Raw genomic sequence first — 24,086 nt, forward strand, 5'->3', positions numbered from 1 at the left:
AACGTCGTTCAAGTGTGAATTTGCAGCATTTATCGCAAATAACAAGATGAAAAGCACAAACAATAAGCGACATAAATCCTCTCTGAGGCAATATGGAAACGTTTTAGATCATCAAACATCAGTCTCTAAAATATCCGCTTCCTGTGGACGGAGTAAAGCTACTTCCGCCTCTTCGTCCCAACTTTCCAACGTTTGAGTGTTCCATGTAAACATAGGCTCTGGTTTGTTCACCCTAGTACGTCGTAAGTTCGTAGGGATCGATTCCGATATCATTAACTGTACTTCCTTCCTTTTACTTTCAAATATTTCGTCAATCTTAGTGTCGATGCTGCCCTCTTCAACACTCTCTTCCTCTGATTTGATCAGTCCGCGATACGTTTCCGTGAATCTCATTATTTCTACCAATGAGAATGCGTATAGCAAAACACTCTGTTTGGCCATGATCGTGGATTTGATTCGCTTCAGGTCTTTATCGCTCGTGGCCTTGTTGATTTTGGCCAATACATCCTTTTCGAACCTTTCCAAATTTTCGGTCGCTTCTTCTTCCGAACCAAAGAATTCGTCTAATAGACGATTTTGGGCGTGGCAGTCTGGATTTTTGGGATGATTTGAATCCTCCTCTTCCTCCTCCTGTTCGTCTGCTCTCTCTTCTTCTTGTTTGGTCCCGTCAAGTTCACCATCTTCTCCACCAGTTGCCCGCCTTTTAGCTTTCTTCGCTTCTGCCAGGAGAGCTGTCATGTAAAATATTCAAAGAGCGTTACCTGGCAACATGATGATATAAGTTCGCTGATTGAAAAGTTTGAGTTTACTTTTTAATGAAATGCGTTAAAAAAAATCATTATGTTTACATTCAGGATAGCCCGGAAAAACATTGTATAAGCTGTGCAATGAATGCAATCATTAAGCGTGCCATCGCCATTATTACATGATAACAGTCACGTGATTAGAGTTCTGATCTAAATAGCTCATCGAACAAGAATATGGTTAGTTTCGCGGTCATACTATTTTGTTGTCATTCTTATTTGAGTCCTTTTTTGTTCTCTTGGCTTATTTTGAGTGATTTTTCTATTTAAAAAAGTTTTTTTTTCTGTCATTCGTTCTTTGCCATGCAATATTTAGGTGTCGCAATAAACACGTTACACCGGATGAGAATAATGGGTTACTTTGGCTTTAATGCCGCCATGTTTGCTATTTCGTGATCTGTTTGCTTTTGCATGTGTTATTTCCTTACAAACATACACAGTACCGTTGGATAGTTTGATAAGCCGTTGTGTGCCATTATAAAAAAAAAAAACTAAAATCCCTACCTTTGCTAGCTTTGGTTTCCTTATCTATTCGCTTCCTCAGATTTTCGCGCTCATGTAACACACTCCGGTTTTCATCAATCACAGCCAAGAGGTGGCGTTCGACGAGCTCAACCTCTCTTTGCTTTTCTAGTTTTTCCAACTCCGCACTGAGCAATCCATTGTAACATCTAAAAGAATTAGGAAAAGAGCAAAACAGTAAAAGGTGACAGGTGATTTAATAGGTTAAGCCCATGTTTATGGATGCTTCTTATTTCATCACACATACTGTGTGATGTCCTAAAATATATACGTACCTGTTCTGGAATGCATATAATCAAGGGCGTAGGAACCGGGGGGCTGGGGGCGCCAGCCCCCCCCAGTGAAAAATGTGGAGGGGCGGAAGTATCATTCCGCCCCCCCCCCCGCTCCGCAAGTCAGAAAACCCCTTTTTCATTTCCAAATGAGAAAAAAATCTCATTTGGAGCACCAAATTGCATCTAAGGCCAGGTGAAAATACAAAATTAAGTTTACAAAGTGGAGTGGGTGTTGAAGTGTGCTATATTGCACCAAATTGCATCTGAGGCCACCTGGAAATGCAAAAAATTCCAAAGGGGAGGGGACACTCCCTCCCCTTAGACCCCTCCCCTAGGCCGGCCATCAGTCTTCAGCCCCCCCACCCACTCAAAAGTACCTTCCTACGCCACTGCATATAATATAAACCCACAGAGTCGATGTGTGACGCAATAGCCTTATATACAGATAGAAATAGAAACAGTTTATGTGGTCCTTTATTTATGAGTTACCGTATACACCTTAAGGAAGTCACGTTCTATGGGAACCATTACATATATAGCATGTAGTTCGTTGACCCCGTGACTGGTATTGGTCTATGAACAATTGCATAAATGTCACAGATGGGGTAGATCAAGGCCTGGGAGTGGGGGGGGGGGGCTGCACAATCTTCGTGAGTTTTCTTGACTCTTAACAAATGTACTGTTAATACATGATATGCTCAAAACAATCAGCACCGTTCGGCCGCGTGCGGGCTATCCTAACATTAAACCTTTACTTTCTTATACACCGCTAGTTCGATAATAATTTCGGTATATACCGATACTTGTCTTCTGCCGCAGCCCCTCTTCGTAAAAAGTCGTAGATCCGATACTGGGGTTACCCCCAGGATGGTTATCATTCTCACCACACCTTCCCCTTAATCAACTGCATTCCATTTTAATTTTCTCGTGGAATTTCTTTTCATACATGGTATAAGGATTTGCCATATTGGGTACAAGAATTCTGTTGCTTGTGAGGTCAAATCTCCTTTGAGGTCATCAGAGGTCAAACTGTGAAAAACCTTTTACATGATATCTAACGATACCTCTAACACTTTGTGTGTGGATTCATAACATTGAGTAAAATATCCCTACTGTTTTTGGTGGAGGTGTGTATAGCCACGTTCAGTAGACTGACCTGTGTTTATGATGCCATAGTGTTATTGTAGTCAAAATGGTGGTTCGGGCCATTTCTATTGTAACAGCTAGTTCTGGTTATACTAACAAGCAGAAGTCTAGTGCACAGAAGTCATCGAAACCTCACTGCATTTTGCATTCTAGTTTGTTTTAATTTGCATGAGGGGTCATGGCACTATAAAATGTACTCGCTCTATCGAGAATGTGTGATATTTCATGAGGCGCACACTTGTACATTTTTTTGTTGTGATCCAATATTCTGACTCTACATCATACATTAGTACATCCGGGTTCTCCAACACCCCAGTCTTGTAGCCCTCTTGTGTGTAACTCACTGGTGGCCTATTCTCTGTGTATTTTGATGCTATTAGCGGATTCTCCCATGCCTTTGGAATTATGGTATACTACAGAACTTTCCTATAATTGGGAGGGTTTTGAGGCTTCTTGGTCGACAAACTGTAGGTTTTCGTTCAATTGTTGATCGGAGTTCTGAGAGAGAAATATCCAGTTAATATTATACAATACATTAACAATCAGGCAGTAACTCTACTAGCTCAATTAACTTTTAACACCAGAGTTAACATGAATTATTTACTCAAGTTAACTTGGGATTAACTTGGGTTAAACTAGGAAAGTAATAAAAAGAGGCAACAAAAATGTTTATTTATAGATATTAGGAAAACCTATTATTTTGTTCCTTTCTCTTTTGATTTCTGTCTTTCGGTTCCCAAGATCAGAGTCCTGGGCCCCGGGCCTATCCGAACCTAGCCGTCAAACCGGCTCTCTTTATTACAAAACGTTAATCTAACTGCTCAAGCGTACCTGATTCTGAGAATTGTGCTTCAAATGTCACCACGGAGCTCCACTACAACTATACGGGGAGGGGTGGTGGTAAAACAAACCAGAAGCTGCTTCTTTTTATTTCTCTTAACTTTGGCAAATTAATCACGTTTGGAAAGCTAGAACAAAACAAGAACACAAAGTATAGACAAGAAACACTAGATCGATGTAACAAGAAAGAAGCAAAAACCGCAATATATATATATATATATATATATATATATATATGCGACGCCAGCATAATACAACCTACAACTAAGAAATTGGTTTGTTGGGTAAAACACAATGGTTCTTCTCGTTTACATATAATATACTATTGGATTAGTCACGAACTGCAAATATTTACAAGTGTCATTTAAACTGATCATGGGTGTAAAGTTAACAATTAAAGGCTTATCTGTTCATATATGTACAGAGTTCAACAGTTTAAGGATTCTTGTTTGACCTGATGTCTTGTCCTGAAATTTAATTTAAACGGAATTTAATGGAAGGTTTCTTATACACCTCCACGCACATCAAGTGTATATATAAAACTGAATCCATGAGTAAGCGATGTAAATACGTGGCGAAGAGCTCGGGGAGTACATAATCTGGACGAATCTGTTTTACGGCCTTCCTGTACTCTGAAAGCTTCCCTCTGTTCTTTATAGGTACCATATCACCATTAAAGTAGGGTATACATCCAGTCGAAAGGTTAACCATTGTCGGAAGAAAATGGGGCTAACATGACATAATGTAATACTTGTTTAAGCATATTATCAATTACCATTATGCTTTTTCTGCTTCTATGTGGAAGAGCATAATTTAAAGTACATGTGAACATAAAGAGGATTGAATGTGATATAAACCATTTTAGAAATTCTTTGGTTAAATATTGATACTACTCCGAGAGAGCAGACGGAAGGGTTGGGGTTCAGTATGCTAAACTTGCTCCTTTTCTAGCTCAAAATCTAAACGGTCGTGCATAAGGAAATTTGCAAGTGCCATATATGACAGGCCAAGATCTCAGCTATCACGTGGTGGGTAAGAAATGCCAGTTGAAAACTTCTATCTATGCTTTGGCGCGGGCCTTGAAAGTGTGACGAGTTTAGTGTGTAAGTCAATGGAGCGATTAATTGTGGTACGACCACCTTTAGAGGTAACACGTGGTATATGTCGCCGACGTTACAGGGGACAGGAGATAGTCATTCTACATGCAGCGCATTCGACTGTGAAGTATACGTTCGGGTTATATGGGAATAAAGGACCGAGTAAAGAAACGTCCTAAACAGGGATCAAATGTTTAGTCGATATCGATCAACGGGGATCGATAAAGCATCCGAAAGGATCTTTAAATGCCATGATTTCATTAGGAGGGTTCAGGGATCGATTGGGGATCGAACAAGGTATTGGGTGTCAAAGTTTACGACCATAAAAGAGAAAGTGTATAAAATACTTTTATTTCGAAATTTTGTAAGGTTACATGGGGGTGTGGGGGGGGGGCACAATCCTCCACTGGCATGTGACTTTGACATCAGGTGTCAAATTAAGAAGTTACCACAGACTTTCCGAAAAATTTAAACAAAATGATACCGTTTGAAAATAAAACTCGGTTTTATATTCTCTCGCATTACAAGGTCCTGAAGGTGTCCAAATACGCACTAACTGATTAAAGAAAGATAAACGTAGTTTAGAAAGACGTTTTGGGGAAGTTTATTTTCTTAAGATAAATCGAGAAAGATAACCCAGAAAGTTTAATGAGATAAACTCCCATTTGCTAGGATAGGCCTATATGTTCTCAGCCTCTACGACAGCCTACCGTCTTAGCCACACGAGAATTGGGACTTGTGCAATATACCACTACCAAAAGACTAAAACGGTTTAGATACCGTATACCGTCAGATATTTTCAACAAAGATCGGTTGCCGATTTCGATTGATATCGTGAAAATTATCCGGTGGATTTTTAATTCATGATTATCCGCTGCTCTGTACGCCATTTAAGTACACTGAATTGAAAAAGCCATTTCGAGATGTTTGAGCAACAGCTATGAGGTAAGTGTCTTCCAAAATATACAACATGATTAGTATACATTAATGGATTGAAATGGAAGTCTCTCGTAATTTGTTTGACAATAGAGGTATCTAATCAGTAGACAGCTTGAAATATGCTTTCTGATAATTATTCATTATTGCAGCGTTGCCACTAGTATATTATCTCCAGCCCCCCCCCCCCCCTCCCAATTTCTCTCTTTCGACCATTCCCGGTTAGCTTATACCGTGGGTTGATAGCTCTCTGTCTTCTTCGCGTTCTAGTAACTATAACTTATCACCTTAGGTCCTCCCCCCCCCACACCCCCAACCCAAAGTATCGAATACGTCATGGTTAGAGTATACATGCCAACGGTATATATCGTGAGCTCAGCCTAATAGGAAGAAAACCGTGCGAAATGTTATTGCTTATTGAATTATTTCCAAGTTCGATCGGTTTACAATTTTAAAATACTTTTTTAATTTTTTTAATGATATTGATGTCCAACGTTCTACGAAGAATAAGAATGTATATGTTACCTATACTGACACCTAACTATATATAACCAAGATACATGTTGTGCGAAATTTTTGTCTTAGGCCTATTTCGAACCATGCACTTCAGTATAACTTAGGACGTCATGGCCCAGGGGTTCTCAATAAAAAATATATACGAGGGCTCAGTAGACCTGGAGGTAAAGAATGGTTAGAGCAAAAGGACAAGTATAGAAGCAAAACCTCACTAAGCTTTATTTTGGTATACGGTAAATTCGCGATAGTTTGACCGTTAATGTTATTTTAAAGAAGATATCGATGACGACGATCTCGGTGATTTTGATCACTGGTTTAGTTCTGGTTTATCACTTTAACTATGTGATTTCATCGATGGGTCGAACTTAGATTCCACCAGAAATAAAAACAAATATGTCTATACTTTGTAAAGGTCGGGAGTCAATCTGCCCTAACTTCGCGCATGCGTAGGAAGTTTACCGTATAATTCCGCTAAATCGGTGGAATAATCCACGAAAGTGTCTCAAAATACAAAATTGATGTCTCCTTGTTTCACTGTGAACGGCAATTTTGGTCGTTTTCTGTAAACGCTTTGTAGATTCAAAATGCGATTAAAAATGTGGTTTTCAATTTGACAACCAAATATAGTGTCTATTAGTGCAACTAGCCCATATGTATAACACAGTAGGCGTTACCGCACACTATGTGATAAATAGACTAAGCTTAGGCCTAAAGGGTCCACATATCCGATTGCAAGGTTGTGGGTTTCGATTTTGGCGCCTTTCCCTGTCCGGATTTGGCTCACTTGCCGCCTATTGGCATAACCTAGGCTAGGCCTATCCATGGTAGAGATGATAATTTCACCTTTCCTTTTCTACCGCATTCTGCAATTCCTTCCTGGTTTCCGTTTCTAGTTTCTGAAGTTCCTCGTTCGTGTGTTTCTGCCAGAATTTACGCGGCCTTTCAGGTTCACTGAGATCTTCACCGGTTGAGTAAGCATAGTCTACTTTGGACTTTTTCCTAAAGTTTAAAAATCGTTTCATCTCGTGGTCTAAAACTGGCCAACAATGGCGATGTTTCATTTCTAACCTATACTTCTTATTTCCTATCGTTATGCAATATATACTCGAACATTTTTTTCCCGCAATTAAATGACCTTCTTATTTTGTCTTGATATAAAAATGATAAAGGACATACACAGCGAAGTTAAGTTAGTGCATGTTTTTCGAAAATAAATGCGTAGAACAACACATCAAATCAAATCGGAGATGGCGCACAAAATTACGTATTGAAAGTAATCGACCTCAACATGTTAACAATACGAAATGGTGACACCCTTTCATCGCATCGCGCATTCCCTAGTATTCATTGCGCTTTCCTGGCCAGACAATGCGCGCGTGCTGCGTGGGTGTGCCAGAGATAATGTTACAGCGCTATACACAAAAATTTGGGGCTTTGTACACACACGCACACATCTACATATAAAATATGAAATATATACAGAATGTCCCAGATAAATGTCCTGCCGGACACTTTGTACATGGGACGAAATAAACTGCTACACAAGCGTGCGTATGTACTGGCTTCACCCAGAGATATGTTACAAAATGTATGGCTTCACCTCTTTGTTTGTAAGAGGTATAACCTATATATAAGAGTCATTCGATGCTATAAAAAATATCTTTGTCTTGAAATTGCTTTGGCGTGTTTCTAAGATGGCGACCAATTTTTTTTTCCCTATTTGACCTACAGATTTAGGAACCGTGACAGTACGATTAAGGGATAAAACAACAAAAATAGGCACAATTAATTGCGACGTTATGCTTGGAATCTTGGGTTTCTTACAAAAGATAGGAATGTATTGAGGATTGAATAGACAATCGTACTAGAATATTCTAATTTCGGCTACCACGATATGATATACTCCGACAGCTCACCAAATCTAGAAGTTCCGCACTGATGATTTTGTTTTTTGCAACGCAGGGGGGGGGGGGGATTCAACCTCACCAGAAGAGGTACATTTGGGTAATTTTTATATCTTTAATTCGGTTACCAAACACCGTTTTAGAAAGCTTGAATCACAAGTTATATACGGTCTTGTGTGACATTGTCGAGGATATAAACAAAAAACAATTACGTCGGTATTTTACCAAGGTAGTATGCACTGAAAGCATCTCAATTTACAAGCTTCATTTACAGCACGACATTTGGGCAAGAGTAGCTAATCCGTTGCTCTTGCTATGATATCGGACTGCAAGTTAATAAATACTGTAACAACGTGATTCGAACGGTTTCGTTGGAACCTATTTTGAATGCATCCACCAACATGGCCTTTAATAAATATGTACTTTATTTTTAGTGCTGTCCATGGGAAGTAATTTCCATCTATCAGCCCACAGGTTATATCAATAAAGGAACGGAAAGCCAGGTAGATATCTCACGTCCAGAGCAACGTCACTGCATGTGTTTACGTGAGGTTACTGAGGCGTAACGCTAAAAAGACTATAGGGTCACTCCTGTACAAAGATTTCTATATCAGCCGGCGGTTTTTATATTTACAAGTCGCAAGTTAATTTTTAAATTTATATCTATTTTATTGATAGCAACAGAGACAGAAACAGCACCGGTGCCACACTGCGTATGAAGGTCAAACTAGCCTATATACGGGTATAGAAGTTAAGGCGTCTTGTACAATAAGCTAACTATCCACAGCTACATATTATACCAACCGCCAAGATGTTCACCAACGGATTACGTTTGCTACCTCTGTTTGTGATATTATTGGCTTCATCGGAAGGTAATTAATTTCGCTTTTACTTTTCCTGTATTTTTTGACTAATCTTAAAATAATCGTAAAATAACTTCAATAACTTCTTCGTCTTGCAAGGATAGATAATTACCTAATGCAGCATGTTTTATTTGAAATCTATATGACTTTTACATTATATCATGTAATATGGACTCTGAAGAATTGTTACATACTGTTGTGATATTCACTTTCAAGCTACAATGAAGCGCAATAATAATAGTATGATACTTTTCACTTCAAACAATCAAAGAAATTTAAATGAATATATTTCTTTTTGAGTGGGGGGTTCTTTACTAATATTCTACTTTAGCCTAGAGTATCTGTGGAATATTTGAAACGATCGGGATAAAAAATCGTTAAATTACATAAGAAAGAAAAAGGACAGATTTTTTCAGTAATTAAATGCGTTAAACGTGCTCTTCATTTGATCAATAACAACTCTTGCAAGTAGCCCACAAGTGTGGCTAAATCTCAAATTTGATATATTCGTGAAACAGTTTTAACTACAATTTACAACCAAAAAATACAAAAAAAACCATTTGGTTTTTAAGTATACAACTTTTTTCTATGAATAGTAATTTTCAAACCAAAAGTATCAAAGTTGAATACATCGATAATTTATTCGCTAATTGTATACCTTTCCAAATCCATCAGGTATGGACTCTTTGTAATCATACTTGAGGCGTTATACAGTACCAAAGGTTAAAACGGTATACTATTGCAGTTCACTCGGCAGTGCACCTAAGAACCCCCCCCCCCCTTTGGGGCGTGTACGTTTCCGTGTACAGGCTCCATACTGCATGGGGTCAGTACGAGTATCAGTATTTCCATCAGTTATCTAACACGATAGTATCCCATAATATTTTTCGAAAATGTCCGAGTACTCGAGTACAAATCGACAAGAGAGTATGAGTGCGAGTACAGGCATCTATTCTAGGACAAGAGTACCATGGATGCAGTATATATATATATATATATATATATATATATATATATATATATATATATATATATATATATATATATCACACGTATAAGTATAATCAGTAGTAGCAGAAAGTGCTCAATACCGTAGTAGAGCAATAATACCACATGTAACACAAGATATACAAATTAGGACGACGATCTTCAGGCCATTATGGCCTGAAGATTGTCGCTCTATGCGTGCGTGAAACCCAGGGTAGCAATATGGTGTAATTTGTATATATTGTGTTACATGTGATATATATATATATATATATATATATATATATATATATATATATATATATATATATATACGGATTTACTACAAATATGACTGAAAGGAGGATGCCTATAGTATTATAATTAACACGGTAGTTTGTTGATGTTCGACTGTTAAATGCAAAACCACGTGATTATTATATTTACATTTTTTCGATGACTATATGATACGTATATATGGATAGAGCTATATAGGCTTTCATCGTAATGTTATGATGTATGGTTATCTATAGGTCACCTGTTACAAGATTGTGTTGGGAGGGCAAATATGCAATTTTTTATATAAATAAGCCGTCATGAGACACACCTCACAATTTTTCAAACGCCCCCATCACGTTTGTTGACATGTTAGCCTTATATAATTTCGGCATCAAGGTTAATCCATATCAAACCCACCTCTCTCTGAAATTCATCATATTTGGTGAGCCATATCAATTTGACCGTTCGTGTCCCATTGTTTACGTAACAAAGTCGATGGTCACTCGTACGTGATTCTTGTGGCCTGATTCGTCACACCTTGCTGACTTTCACGTCACGTACTTTGCCCTCCGGTCTCTAAGCAGGGATTTGTTATGGAACAACTCCCTGCTCTAACACTTTATCTTAATTCCACAACCAGAGTATTGTATTTTCATTATGTCCTGAAGGATAAGAAGTAACCACGTAACAATACACTTTCATCGCCCATTGTCCATGCAGTATGGATTCGGGGGAAGAGGGCGGGGGCGGGGGCGGGGGAGGTGGCGATGGCTTGAACTTTGGCGGAGATGAAGCTCCCATATTCTTCCACCTTTTACAAAAGCATTTGCTACCAACTGTTAGTGAAAATAATGTCGAAAGCAAAAAAGGAGATTATTAAAGAAAATCATTAATTTAAAAAAAATTGCAATGTTAAATGCATAGTTAAGGTGAAGTTAAAGACAGGCCTTTACTGCAATCATTCGTTTAAAAATGCGATATTCTGTTATTATCAAAGTTTGTTCTACGTTGACCAGTCTGACAAAGATGCAGCCTTTAAACGCAATTCCCAGTTGCTGAAAGTTATCATAACTTGATTGTTTCCTTTTCTGGTAATCTATCTGTAAATCAAGCGGGTCACTTCACCCCTGTGTCATATTTTCGTCACTTATACTTAAAGGGATATTCCGTTGGCTGAAATTCGTCATTTATTTAAATTTTGGGGGCTTTTTCGGCATCATATATAGGTAAAAATCAATTCCTTATAGCGTTTTATTTCTATGGTGGAGATACATATATAACTTTTTAATTTGATGAAAATTATATGAACGAATCTGGCAAAGCCAGGTTAGTGATGCCATAAAGGCAGTTCGGACTTACATATGTCTTCGATTTTTTTCATAATGTACAAACCTCAAACTGTTTAGCATCCCCCTCCCCCTCTTTTCCATATAAATGTCACATTGTCTGCAGCCACTGGAATAGCCATTTAACGACCATATCAATATCGACGCTGGATTTTTTTTGTATCTGTCAAAACGGTCCTAATAGTTTCCTGTTGTTATTCCGTTGTGTCCGATTTTGGTCTGTTACTTACAGAACTGTTTTCAAGCTAGTGCTTAATGTCTATACAAGTCTTATCACAGTGTGGTGCATTCATATACATCTGATATGCTTCAAGAATATATGCCGACTCGTTATCGTTCAAATGATAAGTTACTTCTCAGGGAATCTAACTCCAACCATTCTTAGGGGGAGGGGGGGGGGTATAGATCTTTTTCAGTTGCTGCACCGCGAGTGTGGAATATGTGGTAACACTTAAAATCAAGACGGCTATAAGAGCGCTTCTCCTTTAAAAAGAAGCATAACACACAACTTATGTGACAAGCTTTCATGGACACTTGACATTAATTTTATGAGAGTTCATTAGTTTTTGCGCTTTGAGCGCCCTTTTCTGGGTGGATACGTGCGCATTATAAATCTTTGTTATTATTATTATTATTATCAGTAAACACTGTTGTAATTGTATAACTCTGTGGTTCCCCATTGACAAGAACAGGAATGCTTTCACGAAGTCCCCATCGTAAGGAGATGTATAAAACAAAGGCATGTGTCTACTACTGGTGTAGCGTTTCGTAAATGACAGGATTTTCTGCTGAGGTATAGGCTGTTCCTCTTTTACCGTAGATCTTACAGTTGTTGGCCTGTATATATCCGACTTGTTGTGAAGAAGGGTAGGCGGGTGCGCCATGGGGGAGTTGGAGTAGGAGTGGTGGGTATAGGGAATGGGATAAAGCATTTATTCAAGACACTAATGTTACGTACTAATGTTATAAAACATTGCTTGAGCAACCCGTTGGTATAGGTGAGACTTATATACCAGTTTATACCAGTAACAATTTCTTCGCTGATATACTTGTGATGGGCGGTTTAAACTGTAGCACTTGATGTAATACACTTGCAATTTAACTTGGGGTATGTGCTTCTATGAACACGTATGCTTGTGTAAACACCGATGATAATTCTGAAAAGCAAACACAGACTCTCGGCAAGTTGCTGAATCTTTAAGTTAAAATTTTTCCTGTATTTGTTTACTTTGTCGTGTTAGGGTCAGAACACTATATAGCATTGTACACTGCACCCCGCAGCTACTTTATGGACAAATTCTTCCTCTATAAAGCCCACTGGTTATGTAGTTATACAATAGAACGTTTCCTGCCACCAGACGTACGTATAAGGTGCGGACTCTAATAGGGACCTTCCCCTTCCCTCCCCACCCCTCCCCCCCCCCCCACCGTAAACGTCAGTTTACTCAAAACAAGTTCCATACTAGGAATATGTCATACCTTTTTTTAGTTAAGGCTTTCCATGTCTTTAACCCAAGTTTTCTTACATATATGGAACGTTATCGTTGTTCTAATTTCGCTATGTTACGTCACTCGTCTCCCGGGCCCCCGAGAAATCATGGAACCGCCCACTAAATAAAACAACTCTCTCGCTCTTGTATTTCTTCTGATTTATAGGAGCACACAATGAGGACGAGGAACACGCTTGCTACCGTACATGTAAGTGGCCCCCCGAACCACTTACCTGCAATTATCATTTCGATATAGAGTGGTACTACTCCATGTCCAAAGCCTGCTACGATTGCCCGTACAATTTAGATGATTGTCGACGAAAACACTGCATCCCCCTCAACGGAGTGGAACGTCCCGTCATCGCGGTAAACAGACGCCTCCCTGGTCCAGGCATCCATGTTAGTATTCCAACTTTTAGGATTTTTCAAAGATATATATACTTCTTGAAATGGTGTCGATAAACTTGTTATGTCATAAGCGAACGGACGTAGGTGTTTCGTGACACCATGTGAACGTGAGGATGTGAAAATTCAAAACTCACTACTAACGGGGCGTATTTTGTAATTTCGTTTACGAAGTGTCAATAGTGTAACAGAAAGGCATCAAAGTGAGGACGCACTTCCAATGCAAAGATTTAGTAAAAAAGTTTCTGTTGCAAGTCCTAATGAATTGTTCTGTCTATGGTTGTTGCATAATGAAAAATATTGAAATAGCAAACCACAACAACAATAATTCGATTAAATGTCTTGATGATGTCTTTTCAGGTATGTGAAGGTGATACTATCAATGTGACTGTAACAAACAGGCTGGAAAATGGAGAAGGGACAAGCATTCATTGGCACGGGATTCATCAACGAAATTCACCGTATATGGACGGAACCGGACTAGTTACACAGTGTCCCATAGATCACGGGACTACTTTCACATATACATTCAAAGCGGATTCAGTTGGCACTCAATTCTGGCACGCGCATGTTGGTCTTCAAAGACAAGACGGTTTGGCGGGGTCTCTGGTAGTTAGGCAAGCTGCAGAAGTAAGTATGGATGCTCTGAAACAATATAGGGCCTACACAGGTGTAGTGCTGTGTACTAAAGCACTGCGAGGGGAAGGGGAAGGCAGCATGGATCATATCCCGGTGTCGATCGGTGATCCCCACCCATCCCACAACCCACATCATGATAAGCTTCGCCAACCCTTCATCTTACACAAGAAATATACTTCTCTCATATGACTGGTAGAATACATAGCATTGAACTATTTCACAAGAAAGTTTGCCCCTCAAAATAACTTAAACATAACTATATATATATATATATGTATGTAGCCTACATTCCTTAATTTGTCTAACTTTGTTCAATATTGTCTTATTTTCGTATGTGTAGAGAGACCTTCAGAAGGAAACGTACGATGTGGACATTGTGGAACATACCATTATCGTCATGGATTGGTTAGATGCCGTCTCATTGGCCAAATTTATGGCGCATCACCATAGCGACGGTAGCAACAAACCAGAATCAATTTTGATCAACGGGAAAGGAAAACGAGCGACTTTTACCCTAGAAACTGATCAGGGTACGATAGAACATTTTACGGAAAGAGCTCTATTTGAGGTCACTTCAGGAAAACGTCATCGCTTCAGAATGAGTAGTAACGCAGGTACCAATTGCGCGATGAGAATTTCCGTAGACAATCATACGTTATCGGTCATTGCTAGTGATGGACGGCCGTTTGAGTCAGTTACTGTAGATTCGTTCATTATATATGGTGGTGAAAGATACGACTTTGTGCTTAATGCTAATCAAGAAGTTGGAAATTACTGGATGCGAGTGAAAGGGTAAGTGACACAAATTTTATAATGAAAATCTGAGACGGCAGTAATTTCCTTCTTAAAGGGTGTGAAGACTCACAAAAAGAAACGTCTAATGCCGGTAATCTGCCCTAGTTTCGAATGAGGTGTAACAGAAGTGTTAGACACCACCATCGATCCCAGAAAATACACACACAGCTTGTTACCGTCGGTAATTAGACACTAGTGTACAGTCAGTACATACATGCGGTCAATACCCACAGCACAGTGTATAAACGATACAGCGATGGAGATCTCAGGTCCAGCTAAAGATAACAAGGTATCACGTTTCATTACTGTCTGCATTATGTAGCGACACGAAAAAACGTCACTTGCAAGCGACAGAAAGTTAACTTTTTCAGATGGCCACACGCGGTTTGGGCGAGTCTTCAATGCCTTTAAACAAATATGCCAAATAGATTGATATAAATTGTCAGCGATGGGGGTGTTGTGTACGTGCATACATATATACCATTTGAAAATGTGCATAGTGAACATTTGAATTATTGACAACGTGTCTTGAATCAATCCGCAGATTGGCTGATTGTCGATTTCAGCAGGAGTTGGCGGTAGTTCGGTATCAAGGAGCAATCGAAGAGGACCCTACAGCAGACGAGAGTATAGATCGAGATGGATTCGAACTGAATCCGCTCAATGAGGTGCAGACTGAGTCGAACATGTACATCAGTAAAGTCAAGTCCTTAGGTTAGAACATTTATTGTTTACTTTAATATATACTCTGTTGTTTATAACGTTCGCTTGTCGGCCTTTTGGCTAAGATCTTGTGTAGTATCTGTTCCCTTTCGAGGGGAATGGTGAAGCACACTCGACGATGATCACACAGTCACAGTCCCGGTGCAAGGGGCTGGGGTTGAGAGCGGATTAGTCGTTCGGTAGTTTGGTTTTCGTGCCCAGGTTCTTTCCTGAGCGATTTTTCCTTAAAAAAAAGTTTATAACGTCCGATGAAAAACATCTCGGTATCAACAAGGTATTGTACGTATAGAAGTTTTGTCCTACCCTATGATAATAGGGAACCTATAACTCCGTTGGGGAGGGAGGGAGGGGGAGGTACACCTAGGTATCTTCTCTCATAAAGATCAAAACAAGTACGTGTTTTTAATTTTTTTTAGTAGAAGTATTTTGGACAATATTTTTTCTTCGTATTCCTCTCTATAGAGCCAGATGACATATCTCTGGATCCAAGTCAACCAGTTTCGACGTATTACTTAGCGATGGATTTTAATAAAGTCAACAGTGAACACTACCACGTGCCTGAGTATTACCCAATAGAAGATATAGACCGGTCTCACCATCTCTACTCACCACAGATAAACCACGTCTCGTTTACTTTTCCCCCAACTGCGCTACTAACACAGCACAAAGATATCGACGAATCGAAATTCTGCGATCCGTCCCAGGTGACCAAAATGGCTGGAAATTGTACTGCTGAATATTGTGAATGTACACACGTCATTACTGCAGATCTCGGTGAGGTAAGTAGGCCTACTACTTAAAATTTACAAAAGTCAGAACGGTTTCGATTTAAACCAGCTCGAACAGGATCATACCCCTCCTCCCTCACAAACACACATACACACACAAACGGATTCAAATGGGCTAACAGCCAGGAAAGTGGTAAAGCCATGATTTCCTAATCATATAAGGTGACACAGAAAGGACAACAGAAATGGTAGATTCGGAAATGTTATTTGTCATCTCTAAATCTCGACGTCGAGATTAATAGTCGACTAAGTGAGTTCATATGTCCCTTGTGGGCCACCGTATTATCAATCTTGGCGTGTCTAATAACTCCTGACTTTAAGCAATCACAAATTTGAATATTCCCCCTCCCCCCAATAAAAATATCCCTTTCACCCCACGCCACCCCACCCAGATCGGAATATTAAACTCTACCATTCATTGCAGATCGTGGAACTAGTTGTTATAGACGAGGGCGTAACATTTGGTGCTAGCCACCCAATGCATCTTCATGGTTATTCCTTCCGGGTCATTGCTATGGAGAAACTCGGGTTATCCACATCTTTGGAAGAAGTGATGGAAATGGATAAAGCTGGGAATATCACGAGAAATCTTCAAGCAGCTCCTCTCAAGGATACCGTGATTGTACCCGACGGCGGTTATACAATACTCCGGTTCGAGGCTAATAATCCAGGCTGGTGGCTCTTCCACTGTCATTTGGAATTTCATGTAGAGGTAAGTGAATCGTTTTGCTTGAAAGAACTCTTGTTTAAGGACCTCACCCAACCCCAAACGCCAACCCCAACCCAAAGAAATAGTTTACAATTATACATTCGTAGCACATTTCACTCCATTATCCAACAACTTTCACCCAGGCATCCTGTCCATGCCTTCCAATTGAACATTAAGAAATCTTCTTGCCTCAACCACTACGGTACCATACGGTGTGAGGCTATAGTGTCAAAAACAAACCACATAATATACAAATAATGAATGGTTATGAGTGCAATAGTGCAAATATTTTATGAGTTGAAAGATGGAATGTTCCATTCCACCCGGCTGCGCCTCGTTGAATGGAACAAATTACATCTTTCAACGAATGAAATATTTGCACTATTACACGAATGGAAACCATGCATTATTTGTTTGATACAACATATTATATAAAGATGGGTAAAATGCACTCACGCAACAGATTGTTTTGAACAGACAGGTTTCTCTGCTCTCTTACCATTGAAAAAAGTGCTACCAATAAAGTATAACCCATAGTTCTATTTCATAGAGTGGAATATAGCGGATTTTGCATGCAATCAACGAGCAATTGACCAATCAAATGACCAGAATACAATTAGGTGTTGTATAATATGGAATATTATATAACGCATATTACTACATACCTCTGTTTGGAGTAGTATGACCAAGCGCTTACATTATTTTGTTAAAAAAACATTTCGCCCCCTTCCTCCCACCCACCTCAACCCCCGGTTGAGTTTAAAAAGAACCTGCATATATAATTTGAAAACCTTCTATATATATATTTAAAGTCACACGTTATGAAACAACATAAAGTTATAAACAAGCAGTGAAATAATTCATAAACATTATCGTAGTTGCATTATTGATTCATACTTTCAAATTCAGAGAATTGACGTAACCCTGTCAGTGATGGACATTTCATAGTGGATGTTTCAGGGTGTGTGGATCCCCCGCTGGGAAATGAAGAAAAACGTTACATATTTTGTTATTTGCTGTATTAATTTTCAAAATAGAACTCTCGAGGCTATCCGTTTTCCTGATTTTAAAGTTTGAAGGAGTAAGCTGTTCCTATTAAATGTTATTCTTTATTTACTCATTTTTCTTCTTTTCTATTGGTCGTATTTTATTTCAGATTGGTATGAGTCTGGTGATACATGTCGGCGATGATGACGATCTACCGGAAAAACCCGAAAACTTTCCGAAATGTTACGATTGGCCACGAATGACATCTGATGCACAGGATAAGCCCGGATCTGGTGCACATCGTATTGTTAGCAATATATTGATATTATGCGCCACGATGATGTTTATTTTACAAAATAAAATAATTTAGCTATCTACTAGTCATTGCAGGTGTAACGATATTTACAGCGAAAGGGTATAAAGATAAATATATATTTGTAAACATATTTTCAGGGATTTTTTTTTAAAGAAAATATATATTCGTGGAACAATTATTGTTATATTCAAAATGGCTAGTAACGTAATATTGTCTTTCAAAACTTTAGTTTAGCTTGTTGCAAACATATTAGAGAATTGATTAACAGAACAAACGGTTGGTCACTGGAGGTATTCTGTTTAGCCCCCCCCCCCTCCCACCAATGTCGGCTCCATACATATCACGAAAATCATCAAATGTCTATAGCTTCATCTATCACGTCAGATGTGTATGAATCCCTCTATTATTATGTCAAATTTGTATATAGCTAGTCCTATTAGATCAATTGTGTATAGCTTCCTCTGTCCCGTCAAATGTGTAACAGAGCCATACATAGTATACATGGCTCTGATAAGTATAGCTCCCTCTGTCTCGTCAAATGTATATAGTTCCCTCTGTATCGTCAAATGTGTATAGCTCCCTCTGCACCGTCAAATGTGTATAGCTCCCTCTTCACCGTCAAATGTGTATAGCTCCCTCTTCACCGTCAAATGTGTATAGTTCTATATCATTTTGCTGCTGCGAACTCGGGATTTTTCGGTGGTAGACAATGTGAAGACTTTATCGAAAAGGGAAAGTATTTCATTTAGTTATAACTGAAAGCAATACCTCATCTCAATATATTTGCTCCAGACTCTAGTGATTGTTGTTTGAAGGCGACAATGTTTTCCCCAATACTACCTCGGTACTCTAGAAACGGTTTTCAATGTACGTATATAAGTTTCTTTTAGGATAAACTTGTATGGTTAACAGGATATATACAGAAAGAACGATGAACGCATTTTGATCTTAGTTGCCATTATTGTACCACTGATGGGCATTCTGTTCTCAATAATTTTCAAGAAAGCTCCGAAATTTTAATAAATTTTTATATGTGTGATCAAACATTTCTTTTTGAGACGCATAGCATTGTATTGTCTTCTCTGCTTTCGAATGTCATAAAGGGGTCATAAGCGGGACGAATTGCCTCAAGTTTCATAATGCTCTTCAATACCCTCTCGAATCCCTCTCGAATAAAGTATTTAATATCAAACGACGCGGGGTATGTTCCTTGCCTTAGCCCAACGGTATAGGCCTGTACAGTATTAAAGCGAACAACCACGAGCGTAGGTTATGTAACATCAAGCCGGATTAATACATATTCTCAACTGTTATAAGTGTTTAGCAGCCCGATTTCACGACAGTTAATTAATTTATGATGTTAGGTAGTTGCCGAAGTTGGTCCAGCATGGTGGTTTCAGAATCGAACCGTTCAACGGCGTTAATGCTTTGGTCTATGCCTATAGCCTATCAATAAAAATTATAACGCAATCGTGTTACCCCTAATGTTCCGTTTGCTGGACAACAGGGGTCCTGTTTTCGGCCTATTTCAAGGCAATAAGGATTTTTGTAAAAACCAAAAAAAAAAGATAAAAATTCTGTAAAAGTGAGTAGCAGGCAGGGACGTAGCAAGAATTTTGAAAGGGTGGAGCAGAATTTTATTACACTTAACGGAACGCCATGTAAACAAACATTTTTTGTGTGCCCAAAATCCCTCCCACATTACAGGCAATAAAACAATAACAAGAATATTGTATTACGTAGTAGACGAACTTCAGTGGAAAGATTGAGAAGGGTCGCTTAGCTTCCTTCAACCTGAAAAGAGGGCTTAATTCAATAAACTTTCATGCTTTTACTTAAATTTTATTTTTCACGTGTAGGTCAAAAGTGGGAAAAAAGAAATCAGTACGGTAGCCTACATAATTATTTTATTATAATTTAATAATATTTCCAGCATTTGGTTAAATTTTATTTTTTCAGGATACTCAAAGATCGCCCCGTTGCCCCCCCCCCCCCTGGCTACGTCCCTGTTGACAGGAAGAAAGCGGAAATGTCAAGTTTACAGAGTAAAGTGTCATAAGTATCCTCAGAGCAAGTGAGACACGTGGAGAGCAGCAATCAGTAATTGTGTCTGCATGCATGCGGCATAAATACAATGTACAATGTTGGAGACGTTTTGTAACATATACTATATTTGAAGTCACGGAAAGCTATAGCTGAAACAGTTTAAAAACCTACAATGCAATCAGGAACTGATTAATTTAAATTTAAAAAAAAATGCCTGTTTTGCGGTCAACATATTTTTCTTTCAGATTTTATATATATTTTTTTTAAAAGCTAGTAAGGAGGGTTTTTTCCCTGACAAAATGAAGGGCTACACTGAATTTTCATTTATTAATTTCATGCAATGTGAACATATAAAGACTTTTATGGCAAATTATGGAAACGCTACCTACATGTTTATCGTTCGTTATAGCAGTTACTATAGATATGTGGCTTCATATTCCTTCGAATAAGTTGTGACAGAACCTGTTCCTTCCCTATCAACGAATGATTATACTGCTTCGGTTTGTGTGTTGTGTTTGCGTGACTGTCTGGACTTTTGAACGGTTTGGATGGTAAATATAGAATCAGATAAAGGGGGATTAGTTAGTCTCACATGTGGTGACTATACGAAAAAGGGGACAGGAAATGTAAGCGGTCATTTTCGATGACCGAACAGAAAAACTGTATGTGCAAAATGATTCCACAACTTCCTTTTCCAAGCCCTGGTTCGTAAGCACACTGGGGCAGCTTTTTCCACTCGTCATTCTTCATTTTTGTGAGCCAAATCTGCTCTAAAGGTTAAACCCTTCATTCGAGAAATGGCGGAGTCGGCAGAATTTGCGCTAGAAGTATTCTTCCAATTCCATAGAACGCGATGGTTTTGTGAATGAGTTGTTTCAGACCATTTTGTGCGGTCTGTGTAGATCTATATGACCTTATAGACAAGAGAAAGATGTATACATAGATAATTGATAGGATATGAATTGGTGGCGAATATGTAAATAGAGAGAGAGAGAGAGAGAGTGGAGATAAGTGGTTAGGTTGGTAGGCAGTTTCTTTTTACCGTGTCGCTACGTATATGCATCCAGCAAACACAAAAACGTTTTTAAAACGTTATTAAAACGTTTCGTCTTTTGTTTTGATAACGTTATTTGTGGTGTAATAAATATGTCACGAAAACGTTTTCAGGCGATTTCAAAACATTTTTTCGTTAAAACATTAATATATCATTAATATAACATTAATATCTCATAAAAACTTTATGGCGACGTTTTTATAACACCACATTTAACGTTATTAAAACATATTTTAGAGGCCCTTTTAAAAAATGTTATGATAACGTTTTGTGTTTGCTGTATAATTTGTCACCATACAGGTTTGTCTCCCTCTCTGTAGCAACTGGCTCGTTAATCTTGCACATCTCTGCCCACGATCAGACACTGATCTGTACACTAACAAATCAGTGCGATCAGACGGGAAGACGAATTGTTTTGAAAGGTTCGATTCAAGTCATTAACATGTTTTTTTTTTGCGACTGAATTCGGATGATTAGCTCGTCACTGTTATATATCGTTAATGATAAGAAATCAGATTAACAGCCTCTCAAACAAATACTGTTTTTAGGCTTGAATCCGAATCATGAGACAATGGTCATTTGGCCTTGTGATGAAAAGAAAAAATAAGGACTAAAACCGCAACCCTTGAAATAGAAGGGTTTTTCCTGTGTAACAAGTTTTAGCACAAGTGATTGGCTTTTAAGTAGCCAGCTTTTCTGGTGTGGTATATGGACTTTTATTCTATACATGTCCTTTCAGAGAGACAAAATTTAGCCTTCAAATCAGTCTTCTGGAAACGTTGATGTTATAAACCAATACTTTCATCAAAAAGTCAATCTGAGCTTCAGTGGTAGTCTAAAAATATTGATGTACTGCGATTAAATTCATAGGCAACGGTCATGTGCATATACTTAAAGGATTTTTTTAGTGTCATTCTATTGGGTATATGAACAAAAAATCCATAACTTTTTCATCGCAACAGTCCTAGTTCGGGGATTTTTCATCCTATATTTCAGGAGTAGTGAATTTTTTAACCTCTCGCCAACTTAAATCATATATTTTGAACAGAGGAGAACGATGAGTGCTGTGACGTCATCGCGGCACTTCTTTTCGGGGGCTGCAGGGACGTTATCATTAGCAAGCTACACTATAGCGAGGAAAGTTCAAATGTGAGGCTTCCTGAGTTGCAGGCTTGGGTGCGCTTCTGAGAACACACAGCAGACAAATAGCCTTTCGTGTATGGAATGCCAATGAGAAGTCTTTAACCATCTTGAAAATGAAATACTTGCTATATTTATGGGGTTAACATCTTTATGTCAAGTTGTCAACACATGCAAGATATACATGTCCAAGTTCTCTCCGATAATGCAACAGCTGTTGCTTATTCTATGTCAGAAATCTGCACTCACTTAGCATCACACCATCAAAGAGAGTAGATATTTTCTGCACAATAAACATACTAGTCTATGTATGTTGTCGTTTTGATGATAAAGAATACTGACTCTCATCATGAAAAGTCAAATTGTGCACTGTACTAAGTGAATGTTTGAAATTTAACAAAATAATGTTAATTTGAAAATTTCGTTTGAGGGACTGAATATGTCCATCTCCTTTCTGTGTGAAGTGGTGACAGGGGTGAGGGCTGTATGGGGGGGGGCAGCAGTTGACTACAGCTACAGGCACTACAATAGGAATCAATTGAAAGAGACTGGAGTGATGCAAATTACGTATAGGTCTAACAGTTAAGTGCTTCACTAGACATGTATGTATGAGCTCGCTGACCAGGACGAAAGCGTTTGACTTTTGTCTTGTATGCAAGAAAAGCAATTTTAATGCGTGTACTGTCTAATAAATGGTTCACATAGACTAGTAGGAATGCGAACGTGCGTGTATGAAACGTGTGTGTTGTCATAAACATGCAGTCGTTTTCAACCGAAACATAATTATGTATGAAACGGCAAGAAAAGAAAACATGTGAACTCCACTCTTTCGCATTACTGACTACCTAATTAAAAAATTAATGGGAATTAATTATCAGTTCGCCAAATCTTGAATAATCATTTCATTTCTAATTACTTATGCTATTCAAAACAACAATTCTTACTACTTTAAAACCACCCGATACTCATAGCTAGTACAGTAACTACTGTTCATGTTCCGCCACCGTGCATCAGTAACTACTGTGCTGTGTTCGCAACACGGTAACATGTATTACAGGTGGCACAGTAGTTACTTCAAAGCTGTTAAAACTGATGAAACAATTCTCTTTCGCAAGAGTCGCCATTTTGTCATAAAGCGCCAAGGTTTGGCTCGGTTCATGTAACCTCCGTGAACGAATATTTTCAATACGTATGTCAAAAGGTATCTGCCTATATCGAAACCCGCCAACAAATATTATTTTGCAATTAGTCTTAGGTTTACCCATATTTTTTAATTTCAGATTGACTGAACTATATGTGAATGAAAGAGTCATGCAATCAAATGATTATTTATTCAACCGGATAAACATATATCAAGTTTCGCCTTCTATCTTTCTAGAATGCAAATTAAGTTAAATCTTGAAAAAAAATCTACGAAAATGGAAAATACATGAAGATCACAACAATGAAGAAAAAAATGACAGTTTCTCGAGACAGAACACTCCTTTGCCACTATAACGAA

At 38.5% G+C, this 24,086-nt stretch overlaps 2 protein-coding genes across 3 annotated transcripts; one reads left to right on the plus strand and one right to left on the minus strand.

Annotated features, from left to right (window-relative positions):
* Positions 1–15: 15 nt before the first annotated feature.
* Positions 16–7,405, minus strand: LOC139975206 (uncharacterized). The gene is made up of 3 exons (XM_071982934.1): positions 6,979–7,405; positions 1,308–1,474; positions 16–731 (listed from the first exon to the last, which is right to left on the minus strand). Exons 1-3 carry the CDS (start codon positions 7,194–7,196, stop codon positions 112–114), a joined length of 1,005 nt encoding a protein of 334 aa, XP_071839035.1. The 5' UTR covers positions 7,197–7,405; the 3' UTR covers positions 16–111.
* A 923-nt stretch (positions 7,406–8,328) lies between these two features.
* LOC139975207 (uncharacterized) lies at positions 8,329–19,178 on the plus strand. 2 transcript variants are annotated; one of them, XM_071982936.1, is made up of 9 exons: positions 8,329–8,542; positions 8,724–8,911; positions 13,150–13,382; positions 13,749–14,018; positions 14,368–14,819; positions 15,367–15,536; positions 16,008–16,324; positions 16,758–17,045; positions 18,199–19,178. In XM_071982936.1, exons 2-9 carry the CDS (start codon positions 8,851–8,853, stop codon positions 18,397–18,399), a joined length of 1,992 nt encoding a protein of 663 aa, XP_071839037.1. In that variant the 5' UTR covers positions 8,329–8,542; positions 8,724–8,850; the 3' UTR covers positions 18,400–19,178. The 2 variants fall into 2 exon arrangements, with proteins under 2 accessions (XP_071839037.1, XP_071839036.1); XM_071982935.1 differs by lacking the exon at positions 8,329–8,542 and having other exon boundaries at positions 8,576–8,911.
* The last annotated feature ends 4,908 nt before the right edge of the window (positions 19,179–24,086 follow it).

This window comes from Apostichopus japonicus, chromosome 10 (assembly GCF_037975245.1).
Source record: "Apostichopus japonicus isolate 1M-3 chromosome 10, ASM3797524v1, whole genome shotgun sequence".
NCBI lineage: Eukaryota > Metazoa > Echinodermata > Holothuroidea > Aspidochirotida > Stichopodidae > Apostichopus > Apostichopus japonicus.

Bases quoted from the DNA above. Each gene is read 5' to 3' on its own strand.
- LOC139975206 (XM_071982934.1), bottom strand. From the start codon at position 7,196: ATGAAACATCGCCATTGTTGGCCAGTTTTAGACCACGAGATGAAACGA. The intron at 1,475-6,978 runs GTGAAATTATCA...TAATTCTTTTAG, and splicing joins AATGCGGTAGAAAAGGAAAG to ATGTTACAATGGATTGCTCA. The intron at 732-1,307 runs GTAGGGATTTTA...TTTACATGACAG, and splicing joins GGAAACCAAAGCTAGCAAAG to CTCTCCTGGCAGAAGCGAAG.
- LOC139975207 (XM_071982936.1), top strand. From the start codon at position 8,851: ATGTTCACCAACGGATTACGTTTGCTACCTCTGTTTGTGATATTATTG. The intron at 14,019-14,367 runs GTAAGTATGGAT...TCGTATGTGTAG, and splicing joins TAGTTAGGCAAGCTGCAGAA to AGAGACCTTCAGAAGGAAAC. The intron at 15,537-16,007 runs GTTAGAACATTT...TCCTCTCTATAG, and splicing joins CAGTAAAGTCAAGTCCTTAG to AGCCAGATGACATATCTCTG.